At 35.2% G+C, this 16,131-nt stretch overlaps 2 protein-coding genes across 2 annotated transcripts in view; both read right to left on the minus strand.

Moving 5' to 3' along the window:
- Positions 1-5,133, minus strand: part of LOC135195268 (isatin hydrolase-like) — a 9,494-nt gene extending 4,361 nt beyond the window's left edge. Inside the window, exons 1-3 of the mRNA XM_064221528.1 lie at positions 4,980-5,133; positions 2,048-2,223; positions 312-436 (exon numbers count right to left, since the gene is read on the minus strand). Coding sequence (XP_064077598.1) covers positions 312-436; positions 2,048-2,214 — 292 coding nt within the window. The 5' untranslated portion in view covers positions 2,215-2,223; positions 4,980-5,133. The remainder of the gene's footprint in view (positions 1-311; positions 437-2,047; positions 2,224-4,979) is intronic.
- Positions 5,134-10,517: 5,384 nt separating this feature from the next.
- Positions 10,518-16,127, minus strand: LOC135195277 (uncharacterized; the record flags this gene model as incomplete). Its single annotated transcript, XM_064221540.1, is given in 4 exon segments — positions 10,518-12,092; positions 13,843-14,062; positions 15,354-15,556; positions 16,037-16,127. Coding segments are annotated over 4 exon segments (654 nt in total), but the record flags the coding sequence as incomplete, so codon positions are not given.
- Positions 16,128-16,131: the final 4 nt, after the last annotated feature.

Raw genomic sequence — 16,131 nt, forward strand, 5'->3', positions numbered from 1 at the left:
CAGTACTATTGGGACAAGTGATCATGATACACACACACACACACACACACACACACACACACACACACACACACACACACACACATATATATATATATATCATATATATATATATATATATATATACGAGTATATTACTTCCTTTGGTACTTTTCAGTATCACTACAAGATATGAAACGGAAGTGTTTTCACTGGAAGATATATAAATATATTATATATATATATATATATATATATATATATATATATATATATATATATATATATATATATATAAACCATCAATAATCTATGAAATATGACCCACCTACCTGGTACTCTCCATAAACGTCTAATAGGAATAGCTTCCAAAGCCCAGGAATGCTCGGCAAAATGAACGGGAGCATCGATATGCGTCCCAGAGTGTTCGGAAGTGCAGAAGTCATTCAATTCTACCCTGGAAAATTCGATCGAAGATCTCTTTAAAAGTTAAAGCAGTTTTCCCCCTCTGGGTCCAACATCATTGTTAATTGGCATATAATGACCAGTCTCATCTTCTTTACGATGATTTTATTTTATAATATTATATACTGGGTTTTAAATGTGACTGTCATTCTTCGATAGTCTCATCAACATTGTGAAAAGGACAATTTCATAGCAACTACATTCCTTGGAGCTTGACTTTACTTATGTAAGATTTCGTTTTAAAAAATTTAAGGTTTACTTGAGAAAGCTATTCCAAGGAATTAACTCTGAAGCCTGAAGAAACTGATACTAGTGTTTTCAAAGGAACAAAAATTCTGGCATAAGGAAAAATATTATTACTCGTAATAAAGAGACACTACTTTAAAAACATTCCAAATAAATTAAGTGATAAAAAATGTGACTCAACATTACAAGGCAGAATCTTCAGAAGTAAGTTTCATACAACCAATAAGAATACAACAGCAGAAAATATCTTGAAATTAAATCAGTTTTTATTCTTGCTACGTTTGTTTGAGCTGGGATAAGTTTACAACCTGAAAACCTAAACTCTAACCAAGAAAACCTTGCCTATTCAATTTCTGGGCAGGAGTGTTGTGGCAAAATATAAGATGATGATAACAGAAACAATGAATCCAGGTTGTATTAGTTAACAGAGGGGCACCATAAAAGATATATGAATATTCATAGGCCTATATTGCCAAAAACATGCAATGCACCAAAACAATTTACACAATATACACGTTTTTGGAGGGAATTTTATGCCATATTTTTTTTGTGATGCCATATGTGGAGTAAAGCAAGTCCAGAATTATATTTCTACCAATTTATTTTTTTTTACGACGACACAGGCGAGTACGACAAATAGTAGTTAAGTACCATCGTACGAAAACGGTACAATGTACTACAGATTTCCCCCTTTTTTTCCCTTCTTCTTCCAGTCCCTAACTAAACGTCAGCAAATAACAAAATAACAATAAAAATTACGTCAGCAAATAACAAAATAGCAATAACAATTGTCATTGTAACCTGAATACAGTGTGGGTTAGGACAATGCCATCTTTCTCAGCCTAGTACAATAACAGCCTTATCAGTATGGTATTTACCAGATGTGGTTACATGTCGCTACATAAAACGAAGGAGTAGCATTTGGGAATCAAGAAATTGCAGTTCCTTTCCAAGGAATTGAACTGCATGTAGAATTTAGGAAAACGACCAAACACCGGGACCTATGAGGTCATTCGGCGCTGGAACGTTAACTAAAAGTCAAAGGGTTGAAAGGTGTAACAGGAGGAAAACCTCAAAGCTGTTGTACTACGAGTCAATGATTAGGAGAGGGTGGAAAGTAAGATGGAAGGAAGAGAATATGAAAAGAGGTGCGGTCAAAGGAACGGAAGGGGTTGCAGCTATGGTGAACTGCAAAGAACCTTCAGCAATCCTACAGTGCACCTTAACTACGTCTATCTTGGGACGCAATTTGTATCTATCCAGCTATGGAAATGTAAAGCCAAACCCGAGAGAGAGAGAGAGAGAGAGAGAGAGAAGAGAGAGAGAGAGAGAGAGAGAGAGAGAGAGAGGTCCTTACCAGAATCCTAGCTTGTCGTAACCTTTCTTTATCTGCTTGTGAACAAAAGGACTGAGTTTGCTCGATGTCGGAGCGTCCTTATTGTACGTGTAGGAAAGTTCGAAGAGTTCTGCTGCAGCTGTAGAAATTCCAAGTACTGCTGTTAACAGCAGCGAAACGAATTTCATTCTGATGATCTGAAATGATAATAATAATAATAATAATAATAATAATAATAATAATAATAATAATAAAATAATAATAATAATAATAATAATAATAATAATAATAATAATAATAATAATAATAATAATGAAGTCTGAGAGTTTAATAACTATGATTATGTTTTAACAAAACAACGCTCAGTATTTTTCTTGTATTTTAACTCGTCGACTTGAGCTCTGAACTGACTGTTTTGTTATAGAATAAAATGCACAAAAGTTAAAGCAAAATGAAGTATGCAAAGAGAAGGACGAAGTTTTACTCCTAAGACTATTAACGTTTTTAGAACGAGCAAAAAAATGTTTTGAGTGGTGTATACATATATTCATCCAATTAGTCCTTGGCCAGCCTAATTAGTGAAAGTCTTCAAGAATCTTTAAGCAGCTTTGGCAAGTCTGAGTCGGTCAGGAGAGTTTGGCTTGAAGCGGTTTTCAAAAGCTCTTTATTCCAAGAACAACATTTCATTTTGACACCACCTCTCTATTTGCCTCTACTGATATCCATAAACCCTCTCTCCAGTTACTTCTTGGGCAACTTTTTCTTAACTGTTCCTCATTCTACCTTTCTATGCTCACAAACACCCCCTGCTGTGCCTATAACCTAAAAAAATTGCATACAGGCCACAGCCTTCCATGTCCTTGTCTTTGGGAATGGGTTGCAAACCCAAAACCTTTTTCGTAATCCCAGCAGACACTGGCGCCCTTTACAGCTGGGTGGACTGATAGGCAGTATACGTATATACATTATTTGATGCCTCTCTCAGATGGCAACTTTCTCTTTGGGGGACGATAGACATACCATTATAAGACAATCCATGGGATCTTGGTTCTATACAGTACCAAATAAACAATTTTAGTGATCCCTGGTTTTGAGAGATTCTCCTTTACAGTAGCTTTATCTTTGTAGTATCGATGCCATAAACCAATTTCAGATAACTCTTCTTATCTACATCATCTTTAACACTTATACCGAATGGTAATTATCTATATCTTCCTTCCACTGCGTTTTATTCAATGCATCTATCATTTAACTTCGTTTATAATACTGCCGATGTTTGCCGAATACCACCTGAACGTAATGTTTCTCATCGTGTTTTCGAAATATCCAGAGGATTGAAACTAAAAATGTGGCAGCATGATAACATCCAAGACCACACACCCTTTCCCGCTTCTGTGTCCGTTGTGATGCTCTGCATCTTGGCACATTCTCTCAAATGGCCAAACCAAAACATTCTTTGTGGGCGGATGCAAGTTGGCACATTCGCCAACACTATAGCCGAGTAAGCATATTTATGTTTGCAGCGGGACAAACATCGACAGATGAAGATTACTTTACTTTTTAAGAGATTGTTTGCATTGATTAGCCTCGCACAAAGGCATAGACGACACGGCAGTAGAATATTATAGCAAATATTTAGTAGAAAGTCTGCAATCGTTAATTAATTGTCACCAACTTTACGTGTCGGGGAGGGAGAACCGGAGAGAGTAACCGATGCCATGTAATTATTTGTCTTCTTCTTTTTTTTTCTTTTAAACTTGTGTTCTCATACCTCACTTCCTTGTTTGTATGGTGTTTTTACGTTGCATACCTCACTTGTGACCACACTTCACGAAGCATTAAACCGTGAGAATTGACATAAAAGTCCCACGCCCTCACGGCGAGATATAATACAGGATGTGTGAAGCACAAACCCAGCAATAGACGCTAACCCTAATTCTTGGCAACGAATTGTCACCTGAAATAGATTGGGTAAAGGTTCCCGGCCAAGTTCACTAACCCTCTCAATATAAGGCCCAGCTGAAGATTGCATCAAAGCGCAGAAGTTGTTAATAGTTTATAAAACAATGCGGAAATAATTCAAGTTTTGAAACTGTGCTCATTTATAGTTTCAGAACTTGTGCTGCGGTGTTCAGAGTAGATAGCGTTATGAGACTATTACTGCATGATTATCGGTTATCGCACTACTCTTGTTTAGTATCACTTTGGCAGTCAACAGAATCCATCTTCTTACAACGATGCAATTTTTCCTCAATTGGAAATTGTTAATACTCTTTCAGTTAATAGTAAAACATGGAGATTCTTTCCATAAAAAGATAAAACGGCAAGAAGGGAGAACATTACGATAACCTGACGACAAGGCGATCCACAACCATTGTAATAATAATATATATATATAGATATATATATCTATATATATAGTATATAAAACACCGATTGGGACCAAATTTTAAAATCTGTTCGCATGAACTGGCTTCAACTGCTCACAAGTCTTGTTCATTACAACTAAATATGCTCCATATTCGTATTTAGGTTTTGCACGTAACATTTTATACAAAAAGATGAGTATCACGAAAAACTATGAATTGCTCAGGGATATTTCCAGGCACTGAAACACTATGTGAAGTATTCTCATGTGTATGTATGTACGTCGGTTTGACACAAAGAAATTATGAATCACATCGCCATTATCTTTCTATTGCCATCTATGGCAAGACTCCAAAAGTTGTCGCTCAGCTCTCATACGGAAATGACGAAAATTCTACCGATTTTGCAAATCACTTCCTGCTCACAAGATGCGATATTTTTCAAACACAGAGTTCCTCAAAGTGAACAGATTTACCCCAATAAAAAATATATATATATTATTTAGTTTGAATTCTAGACCAACTCGGCAGTAGTCTAATGCTTCAAATGATGATATTTACAGACACCCACGTTAACGGAAACTCACCAGAGATGCTGCATGCAGCAGCAACGTCCTTCTGATCCCAAAAACAGCCGATGACAAACTGGAGCTTTGCACTAGTGAGCGTGGCCGAGCCTATTCTTTGCCAGCTTCCTTCCTGTTACAGCGTCTACGGGTTAACTTCATTTGTCACCTTTGTTTTTGTTTGTTTGTTTGGTGTTTTTACGTTGCATGGAACCAGTGGTTATTCAGCAACGGGACCAACGGCTTTTTACGTGACTTTCTAAACTACGTCGAGAGTGAACTTCTATCACCAGAAATACACATCTCTCACTCCTCAATGGAATGGCCGAGAATCGAACCAGTGACCACCGAGGTGCGACGCTAATACCATACCAACCACGCCGCTGAGGCGCTATTTGTCACCTCTGACACACACAACACTCATATACATACATAGTTAGTCTGAATTATTCAACCCAACAACAATTCTACCCTTATTAACAGGATATACTGTTCATACCAATACTGGTGTCAGATTATATGCTTTATGAATACACACACACACACACACACACACACACACACACATATATATATATATGTATAGTATATTGGTATATATATATATATATATATATATAGATATATATATAAAGGTGATGCCACACAGGACAATTGAAAGGCGAGAAAGCCAGGAACTTTTGGTCTAACACGACCCTTTACTTAGGCACAACTGATCATACAGAGCAAAAATATAGTACATGTAGGCTTAACATCCAAACTGACATTACAAGATTAGCATAAGGTCCAATTCACTCTACAGAAACGAAAAAACGCCCTAGGGCAAGATTAGAGATTTAAGGCAGCCACACCCTGGAGGAGCACACACATGGTCAACAGATGATTCAGCCAGAAAACAATACATTTTGAAGAACAAGGAGGCATATACGACTTAGTAACATCCCGAAAAAATAGATTTAGGATTTAGGCACCGTACGTGCCTTGTCAAGGCAAATTTTAATCGAAAAACAATACATTTTGTATTAGTTAACATGAAATTTACAAAAATATTCCAAAATGAGTGAAAAGACGAAAATTATATACAATATAGTGAACATGAGAGAGAGAGAGAGAGAGAGAGAGAGAGAGAGATAATAACTATATAGTACATGTGGGACTAATTAATTAGTAGTTCATTTATTTTATGGTCCTTCATAAATATTTTACAAATATATGGTTCCAAATGGTACAATCCCAGACTAAGATTTAGGTTGTTTTTATGAGTGATTTGTATAATTGCTGATTCCAATAAATTTCTTGAAACATAATCATTAGATCTAGCAATTACAGAGGTATCGCCCCAATTAATACAATGAGATTTTTCGCTCAGATGGATAAACAGTGCATTTGAAGTCTGGGCTGTTCTAACTGAATACATATGCTGCTTAATGCGTACACATAAATTTCTACTTGACTGACCGACGTAAAAAGACGGGCAATCCTTACAAGGAATTTTGTAAATGATGTTATTTGTTACGGGACTATTCTTAATTACCATATCTTTAATGGTATTGTTATAAGAGAACACGACATTAACATTAAACTATTTAAATATTGATTTTATGGTTTCAAATCCACGAAAGTAAGGCAACCCAAGTACATTTTTAGGGGTTTCTTTTTCATTACTAGCAACACTATAAAACTTTTAGTGAGTTTTTGATAAAATAAATTAATAATATGATCTCTGCTACCCACCTCATTTAATTAATTTATGTTATCAAAAAGCTCACAAAAAGTTTTATAGTGTTGCTAGTAATGAAAAAGAAACCCCTAAAAACGTACTTAACTTTCCTTACTTATGTGGATTTAAAACCATAAAATCAATATTTAAATCGTTTAATGTTAATGTTGTGTTCTCTTATAACAATACCATTACAGATATGCTGATTAAGAATAGTCCCGAAACAAATAACATCATTTAAAAAATTTCTTGTAAGGATTCCCCGTCTTTTACGTCGGTCAGTCAAGTAAAAATTTATGTGTACATATTAAGCAGCATATGTATTCAGTTAGAACAGCCCAGACTTCAAATGCACTATTTATCCATCTGAGCGAAAAATCTCATTGTATAAATTGGGGAGATACCTCTGTAATTGCTAGGTCTAATGATTATGTTTCAAGAAATTTACCTGAATCAGCAATTATACAAATCACTAATAAAAACACCTAAATCTTAGTCTGGGATTGTACCATTTGAACCCATATATTTGTAAAATGTTTATGAAGGACCTTAAAATAAATGAACTACTAATCAATTAGTCCCACATGTATATAGTTCTCTCTCTCTCTCATACTCGCTATATTTATATCCTATTTTCGTCTTTTCACTCATTTTTGGAACATTTTTGTAAATTTCATGTTAACTAATACAAAATGTATTGTTTTTCGATTAAAATTTGCCTTGACAAGGCACGTACGGTGCCTAAGGTAAGTGCCTAAATCCTTAATCTATTTTTTTCGGGATGTTACTAAGTCGTATATGCCTCCTTGCTTTTCAAAATGTATTGTTTTCTGGCTGAATCATCTGTTGACCATGAGTGTGTTCCTCCAAGGTGTGGCTGCCTTAAATCTCTAATCTTGCCCTCGGTCGTTTTTTCGTTTCTGTAGAGTGAATTGGACCTTATGCTAATCTTGTAATATCAGTTTGGATGTTAAGCCTACTCTTGTACTATGTTTTTGCTCTGTATGATCAGTTGTGCCTGAGTAAAGGGTCTTGTTAGACCGAAAGTTCTTGGCTTTCTTGCCTTTCAATTTTCCTCCGTGGCATCACCTTTATTTATACATAGCATCACGTTTTATATGCTTCGTGATCAAGTTATTCATAAATATATATACATACAAACATACATAGTTAGTCTGAATTATTCAACTCAACAACAATTCTACCCTTATTTACAGGATATACTGTGTTCATGCCAATACTGGTGTCAGATTATATGCTTTATGAATATATGTACACGCTCACCAGACCACAAACACACATGCGCACATATTATAATATATATATATATATATATATATATATATATATATATATATATATATATATATGTGTGTGTGTGTGTGTGTGTGTATATATATATATATGTATATATATATATTATATATATATATATATATATATATATACACTGTATATTATATATATATATATATATATATATATATATATATATATATATATATATATACACTGTATATATATATATATATATATATACATACATATATACATACATAATTTCCACAACAGGCTAATTCGGGAATGATCCTTCTGTACATAAAACTTCTAGTACAATATTAGGAGCTTTAAATACTTACATAGTGCTCACTGGCATTGGGTTGGACCCTTCCCTTCGTTCAAGCCTTCTTTGTTATGCAACCTCGTTTTCTTCTCGTCATAAGGGCCTTTTATTCTCATACCACCATTTTTAGTGTGTCCATCAGAACTGTCTTGGTACTTGTCCTCTCCGCTTAAAATGTATCTCCAACCCATTACCATTATCTTCCACTCTCTCCACAAGAATGTACCTTCTCGATACATTCACATCCACCTTTTCACCTACATTTGTCTTCTTTTTCAGTCCTTGTTCCATATTTCATACGGCCACAATAATGTTCCTGGAAAAAAACACTCCACCCATTCCCCTCACCATTTTTCAATCAACATTAAGGAGGACTGATTAATAACTTCTTTATGCATTTCAACTTAAGCAACCTTGTCCTCTCGCCTCTTCTGTATCTCTTGCCTAAAGCATTTTGTAATTGTGCATACACACATAATACATAAACACAATATACATATAGTACGTATTGGATGAAATACATGCAATGTCATCAGTACTTTGCCTGTAACTGGGATAGTTGCTGGTATATGCATTAGGTGGAGAGAAAAGTTAAGAGAAAGCAATATGTTATTGCTTGGAAGGTGTCCCCTTCCATAAAAATGGCAGGCAACTGTGATTCTGGAGTTCTGTATTTTCTACCTTTTTCCTCTGCTCCCTTCTTGAGATTCCGTGTGTTTCTTCTCACTTAACACTTGTCCAATGATGTTTGGTTGTGCCTCTGTTTAATAATGTTCCTAAAGTGAGAGATAGCACTGCTACTCAGCAAGTTTATAAAATGGTTTGATACAGCTCTGTCATGATGCTATTTTTCCCCAAAGCTTCCCACTTTCCCCCTTTTGCCCACACCTCTTTTATTTATGAACAAGGGACATTCTTCCTTCCCTCCCTCCTCCTCCTCCTCTGAAGACAATTTCTTAGCTGTTCTTTGTTGCTACTCCCTCTGAAGGTCCTGCAGTTTTTCTGAAGTAAGAAGAGTTCTGTTCCGTGCTCCTCCACATCATCATCAGTGACCTCCAAACCCATGAACTTGTCTAGAGACACAGTATCTTTCACAACAGGCTCAGCTTTACTAGCATCTCCAGCCTCTGTTGGGTCCTTGGTTACATATATGTACTTGCATTTGAATGGTCACAAATCAAACAAAGACAGGAGACAGTCTAACAGAGATGTGCAATGAGTGAGACCCACCTGTAGACAAAACCCTTCCCTTTGTTTCTGCTGGGAACTGCACACATAAGACAGTTCTGACCCTATGCATGTTTTAGCTGGCTGTCTTTGTCCAAACTTTAGACAGAGCCAAAGTCCGCTAACAGAGATGATTTTATCTTTAGATAATTCGTCCTTAAAAAGAACAGTGTGTTAGTGGAGATCTTTAACCGAGGTATGACTGTATACATATACATAGTATACAGTGTTAGGGTTGTAACATTTTCTTTTATTTCCACTGGATTCCTCTTACAACAACGAAAAAATTTTAAACTGTCTGTTGTTGTTTCTTTTATTTTCAAATAAATGATTTGAAATGGACATTTTTTATAATAAATTGTCTTTTACAATAAGTAAAGAAAAGGTTACCCCATTTCATTGTGTAAACTTTTAAAAGTGACATGATAAGATAAGTGTTTTGAAATTGTTTTTGATTATCATATTGTTTTCATCTCCCACACACAACTCTTGGTCTGTTAAGTACAGTATTACAAATCACACATGAAATAAGAGATACTCAATGGCCAAAGTATATTATATGAGCAAATGGGAAGGTTATTGTCGCAGGGAACTATGTTGACATATGGGAGTCTTTTAATAAGTAGAGCATTTCTATTACTCTGGGAACATACTGGACTCTGAAGCAGGATATGAGAAGGTAGTAAGACAGAGAACGACTGCAGGAAAACAGAGGAAAAAACTGAAAATGCATAAGGATCATCTACCACATATGGAAGTTTTATCGAGGACGAACAGTGGGTGAAAAATATGGCACATCTCAACTTGGGGTGGAGGCATCTTTCTCCCACCCAAAGACCAAGATCTTGATAAATTCTCGAGCTCTAGTTTGTATCCAAAAACCAAAGTTTGTTTTTAACCAAGTACACCTACATACAGTCCCTAAATCCAAGCCCTAGTTACAAGATGAAATTACTGTTTGGTTCATGAAGGAAAAGGAATTACACGATTTTCATAAACTTTCATTACAAAACACAAACTTAAAATTAAGTATAGACTCACAATCCCTTATCCAAAACCCCTGGGGACAGCTGTGTTTCGTTTTTGGATTTTGGAACTGAAGCTTGCTCCATAACCACACAAGCAGTTTATTTCCATCAAAAACATTCTGTGACACTAAAAAATACACATCATCAAAAAGAACCATAATTTGTGTACATATTCATGTATCGTCTGATGTTGTGTATCATGTGATCCTTACCATTTGGTCCCAACACATGATTTCGTCACATATATCATGTATAGTGCGAGATGCATTTTTGGTAGATTACACAAGGCTATGCTTCAGGTGCAATTTTCTTTTTTAGGTAGATTATACTAGGCTAGGCATTCTATGCCTATCTCAGTTTTGGTAAATACCACTGATAATGCAAATTATATCTAAGTTAGCTTTTAACTAATTAAGAAGCCTAGCAGCCAAAGTCCATTAGGTTAAATGTCAATCCTCATACATTCAACCAGGCTTATCAAACTCGAGGCTTGTCTATGAATTCATAACTATTCCTTATAATTAACAATCATTTACTATTGCATGCAAAACACTGGCACACACAATAGCAAGTATTGAAATAAATAACTGAATTGAGAAACAGCTGTTTGCCGATGCTAGTTACCGCACATTTATTATTCACTCTTCGTGAAATGGAGAAGATAGTGTTAATTGAGGAAGTATACAAATAAATCCAAGTTGTAGCTGTGGCTCAAGATGAGAATAAATTGCAGGCTACATAACATTTCGGAAGAGGCAAAAACAGCATCCGAAACTGGAGAAATCACACCTTCATGTTGTTTAATTTACTGTATTTATAAATACAATAAAAGTTGCACTTCTTTAAACCCAGCTTTGATTGATAATAATTTACGAAAAAATGTATCTCTGAATTACGTTTAATTCAACAACTAATGACAGTGATGAAGCCAGTAAAACACAATCACCTGATTACTTTATGAATGCAAACATTACCAGAATGCAAATGGTGCAGGGTCACTATGTTCATAAATTATAATATGATGATATGACAATTATACATAATGCATTATTTGACTTTTGCAAATGGATATCTGCCAGTGTAACAACCGAACTGGGCCAAATAGTATTCTCTCTCTCTCTCTCTCTCTCTCTCTCTCTCTCTCTCTCTCTCTCTCTCTCTCTCTCTCTCTCTCTCTCTCTCACACACACACACATACATACACACAAGTTGAAAAGTAGGCTTTGGAAAGCCATATGATACAAGAGTATATACAGTAAACACATCAATATTCTCACTAAGTGAGACTTTATCAATTAACCTTATGAAGATGTTATACCTTGCAGCAAATAATTTTGGTTTTTAGAGCTTTTAGGTTTTCAGAATTTCGGATAAAGGATTGTAAACCTGTATAAGTCAAACACTATAATACCAGTGACTATATTCAACATTTTCTTTCCACTCAACATGGAAATTTCTTGAGAAAGTTTCAACACACTTTGTGAAATCAGACTGAATCTTCTTGATGACTCTAGAAGTTACATTGTAGTCATCACCTGGACAAAAAGAAATAGCAGTATTATCCCACCAATTCAAGGGAGATGCACTATTCTAATGACACTTATGTAGGTAATGATCTCATATTACAGATCCATAAAACCTAAGTCATTGCTTGAGATATAAGTACGTCAAAATAATGCTCCTATTATGCAAGGCAATTCTTTGCAAGTTATAAAAAAAAACGATGTTTGAGGAAATATATGAATTTCAGAATAATTTACAAAATAATTAAGAAAAGAGGATCTGCCTCCATATACAAACATATGACTATGATTTATCAGCGTGAAATCAAAGGTAACAACAAACTAGAAGACTGCTATTGAAAAATCAACTCACGGTAAAATTCTGAGAAAAGTGCAGTGCAATGAATTAAGAGAACTTGAGTGAGAATGGACACAGTTCTGTGACAACTGCCAAGACTGGATTACTGTATAAAACAAATCCACAAGATGGCAACAAACATGACAGCATGCATAAGATTTCAAAATAGTAACTCTTGTAAACTGGTATCATCTTGAATACTCAGCGCATTCTACTTTACATTCTTCATTTTCTTGAAAATGGAATACACACACCTTCTGCTTCTGATTATTCTTTATTGTATCTCAGGTCTCATTCAATATTCCTGGCTTCTGTCTTGTTACTACATATTTCACTGCTTTGTTTTGAAAGACTAATATGCATCCTTAATGTCAAACCAGTCTTCATTCATTGTTTGCTCCTTCTCAAATATGGTTTCCAAAATTGGATACTGTACCTAGTTTGATATCAAACTGCACATGGCTCTCAATGTTCATCTTGATAAAGGTTTACTGTATGACACCTAGATACTCAAGTTTTTTGTTGTGAGCATTTGATTTAACTTTAGTTGGTTAATAAGCTGGTGAGCATTGCCAAAATCTACTCTTCTGTGCCTCCTAACATCCCTGTGTTTTTTCCCTCTCAGTTACTGGCTGTGTGATCTATCTGGTTTCTATGACTGCCTTGCAGAAACAAACTAATAATTATGGTGCCTTTTATGCATTCATAGTTCTTCATCACCAATGAACAAACATGAAAAGACAGTACCACTCTCTTGCCATCTGTGAGAGTAGGTAATATGCTTGTGAACTTGTAATAGTAGATGCACTAAAAGATGGTAGCAACGGTGGCAGTGATGTGTGGCTGTTAACAGGGATAATATTTTGTTCTAATTTTGTTGTCTGCTTGGCCTTGTGTCATATCTGACTAATGCTGGGTTACTTTTAGAAAAAATATATAATTCTGCAAAATCATAAAAATCTTCATTGAACAAACAAGTGCATTCCCTTTGTGATGAGAGGGAGTGTGGGCAAGCAAAACAATGTCACAATGCTTGATTCTCTCCTAGCTGGGAGCATTATGTTTAGCAAATGGGAGGAAAAATGTCATTCTACTAGAGTTAATCTATTTTTATATGATAATTCTCCTAGAATTAATCTATTTTTATATGGTTTTCATAAAAAAAAAAATAAAAATAAAAAAGGTACCAGACACATCAGGGTCTTGAGATGTTATTCTGGTTAGTTACGAAGGACATGCTCAAAATTCCCCTTCCACAATAAGAATGTCTACCACAGACACTGCAACGTGTAAGACAAATATTTTCAGAGCAGCCTATGCAGACTACTACATACTTCAATTTCAAAATCAATTATACCTGCTTCCTTGATGATGATGAAATTTGTACTATGTACAGTAAAACAGTATAAATAAATAAAAACTTACTTAGGTATGCATCAGAAGGTACAGTGAGGCAGAGGTACTGTAATGCTGAGCTGCTTGCTAACTGCGGCAGCTCCTCTACAATAATCCTTGAGGAAAAATCATTATCAGTCAGTCTTAAAATCTGCAGTTCTGGTAAAGTTTTCATGACATCGACAAAAATCCTCAAGTTTTCCTGAACAACTGTGTTTAACTTGCAGTTTTGTAGTTCCAACACCTCAACCTGTAAAAGAGCAACAGCCACCTATGAACCATAAGGAAATTAGCAATCACTAATTGACAATTGCTTTCACACAATAAAAATAATTCTTTACCAACTGAGAGAGAGAGAGAGAGAGAGAGAGAGAGAGAGAGAGAGAGAGAGAGAGAGAGAGAGAGAGAGAGAGAGAGAGAGAGAGAGAGAGAGAGAGAATTTCTTTTGGCAAAATCTGACAGATTCTGAGGAGTGGAAAATATACACATTACAGGTTTAATAACACATCCTGTAAAGAAATTTCTCACCAAAATCACATCATAACAAAAATGAAGCAATCTGCTCTCAGCCAGGGTACCATTAAGGCCTTTAAAATAGGATTCCTGACTCCTCAAATATGGGCGCTTCCTATACTGCACATTCCCTAGGATGACGCTAGGAATATGAAGCTGGTTTGACCAGTTCATGCTTTCTGAATACAAACCAAATACTTTTACACAATCTATTCTAATGTGTCAACATATATCCTGTAATCCACTCTTGAAAAAAAAAAACTCTCACTCCTTATAGATCAGTGTATGCACATCTTGCTTCTTCAGTCTTCTGGCAGCAGGCTTTCGCTTCTTTCATTATCTGAGTAGCTGTGGCAAAAGGAGGGCTATTAAAGGTAAATACTATGTAGATTGAATTAATATTGTTAATGCTTTTGTTTCATAACAAATCCATTACACAGCTCCAGTCTGACTCACAATTATTAAGGCATGAAGGAGGTGAACTGCTATAAAGGAGATTTGACCTTAAAAACAAGTAGGACAAAAGGAACCTGAGCGGAGACTCATAAAGATAACGAGAAAGGTTTACATTATGATTGGAACTCTACTTAAGAATGAAATAATACTATTGAAAAGGAATAAACAAATAAATTTTGAAATAAAAAAGAATGTGCAGTTACCATCACAGTAAGGCATAGAAGCAAATGTCTACAGAAATCTACACCCAGACAGATGGTGTGATGAATGAATGTTAAAAATATAGGGTGATGAGTCCCCTGATCCTAAATCTTTGACTGTCATACGATACGGGGTATTTCATATACCTTTGTGACACAAAAGATGATAATCATAGGTACAGTAATGAATTTTTATAAAAAAAAATTAATATTCTAAAAAAATTTGTATTCTGCAACATGAAATTTTAGCCTTTTTGATTCAAGACAATAAATATAACTACAGACATTTTGATAGAGCATGCTAACATAACAAAATAATAATACAACAACTTGAACGTGGTGAAAAATAAAGACGACCAAGTACTACCATACCTTTGATAATTTCTTGCAAAGAATGCAGAGTGAGGCTGTATTCACTGGAAGATTAAATGAGTTCTCACTCAGGTCTAATTGTAACAGGGACTTGGTATGATGTGACTTTGCCAACAGCTCCAAATCTGGGTGTGTAATAGAGCAACCAACAAGTTTCAAGTACTTCAGGCCCTTCTTAAGACTGCAGAGAGGCTCCAGTTTACCTATAAAAAAAAAGTTATCAAATAATATAGAAGTGATTTTAAGTATCAATTAGAATGATGTAAATCAGTAAAATGAATACTAAAGACCATTCAAAACTAAACACCAACACAATGCACACAGAGGAAGAAAATTAGAACTGATATTGTGTGTACAGTAAGTGATAAATATAAAATTTGCAACTCATATTAAAATACTGGAGTTAAAAAAGACCACAGTCACACATGTTTAACTTATAAATGGAATTTTTGGAGGTTTTCTATAATTATCTGTAAGGGCTTAACTTCCAAGCCAATGAAGGATACTTGAAAGCTTGAAGAGTAAGAAATGGTCTGGGCAGCATTTAAAGGCAGTTACGTACATGAAATAAAAATGTCTACAGGAGGGAAAACGAGAAACTTTTCCAGTTCAACATCTAGAGATATTTCTTTGAGAATTTAAACCTCTTCAATGACTAATCAAAACAAAACCATGATCCTTACCAGTAAGTCGTATCCCAGACAAGTTAAGCTGGCATAAATTTGACAGAGGAGGAAGGAACTGTAGAGAGTCAAATCCACAACTGTAAGCCAGGACT

The sequence above is a fragment of the Macrobrachium nipponense genome, chromosome 20, assembly GCF_015104395.2.
Source record: "Macrobrachium nipponense isolate FS-2020 chromosome 20, ASM1510439v2, whole genome shotgun sequence".
Classification (NCBI taxonomy): Eukaryota; Metazoa; Arthropoda; class Malacostraca; order Decapoda; family Palaemonidae; genus Macrobrachium; species Macrobrachium nipponense.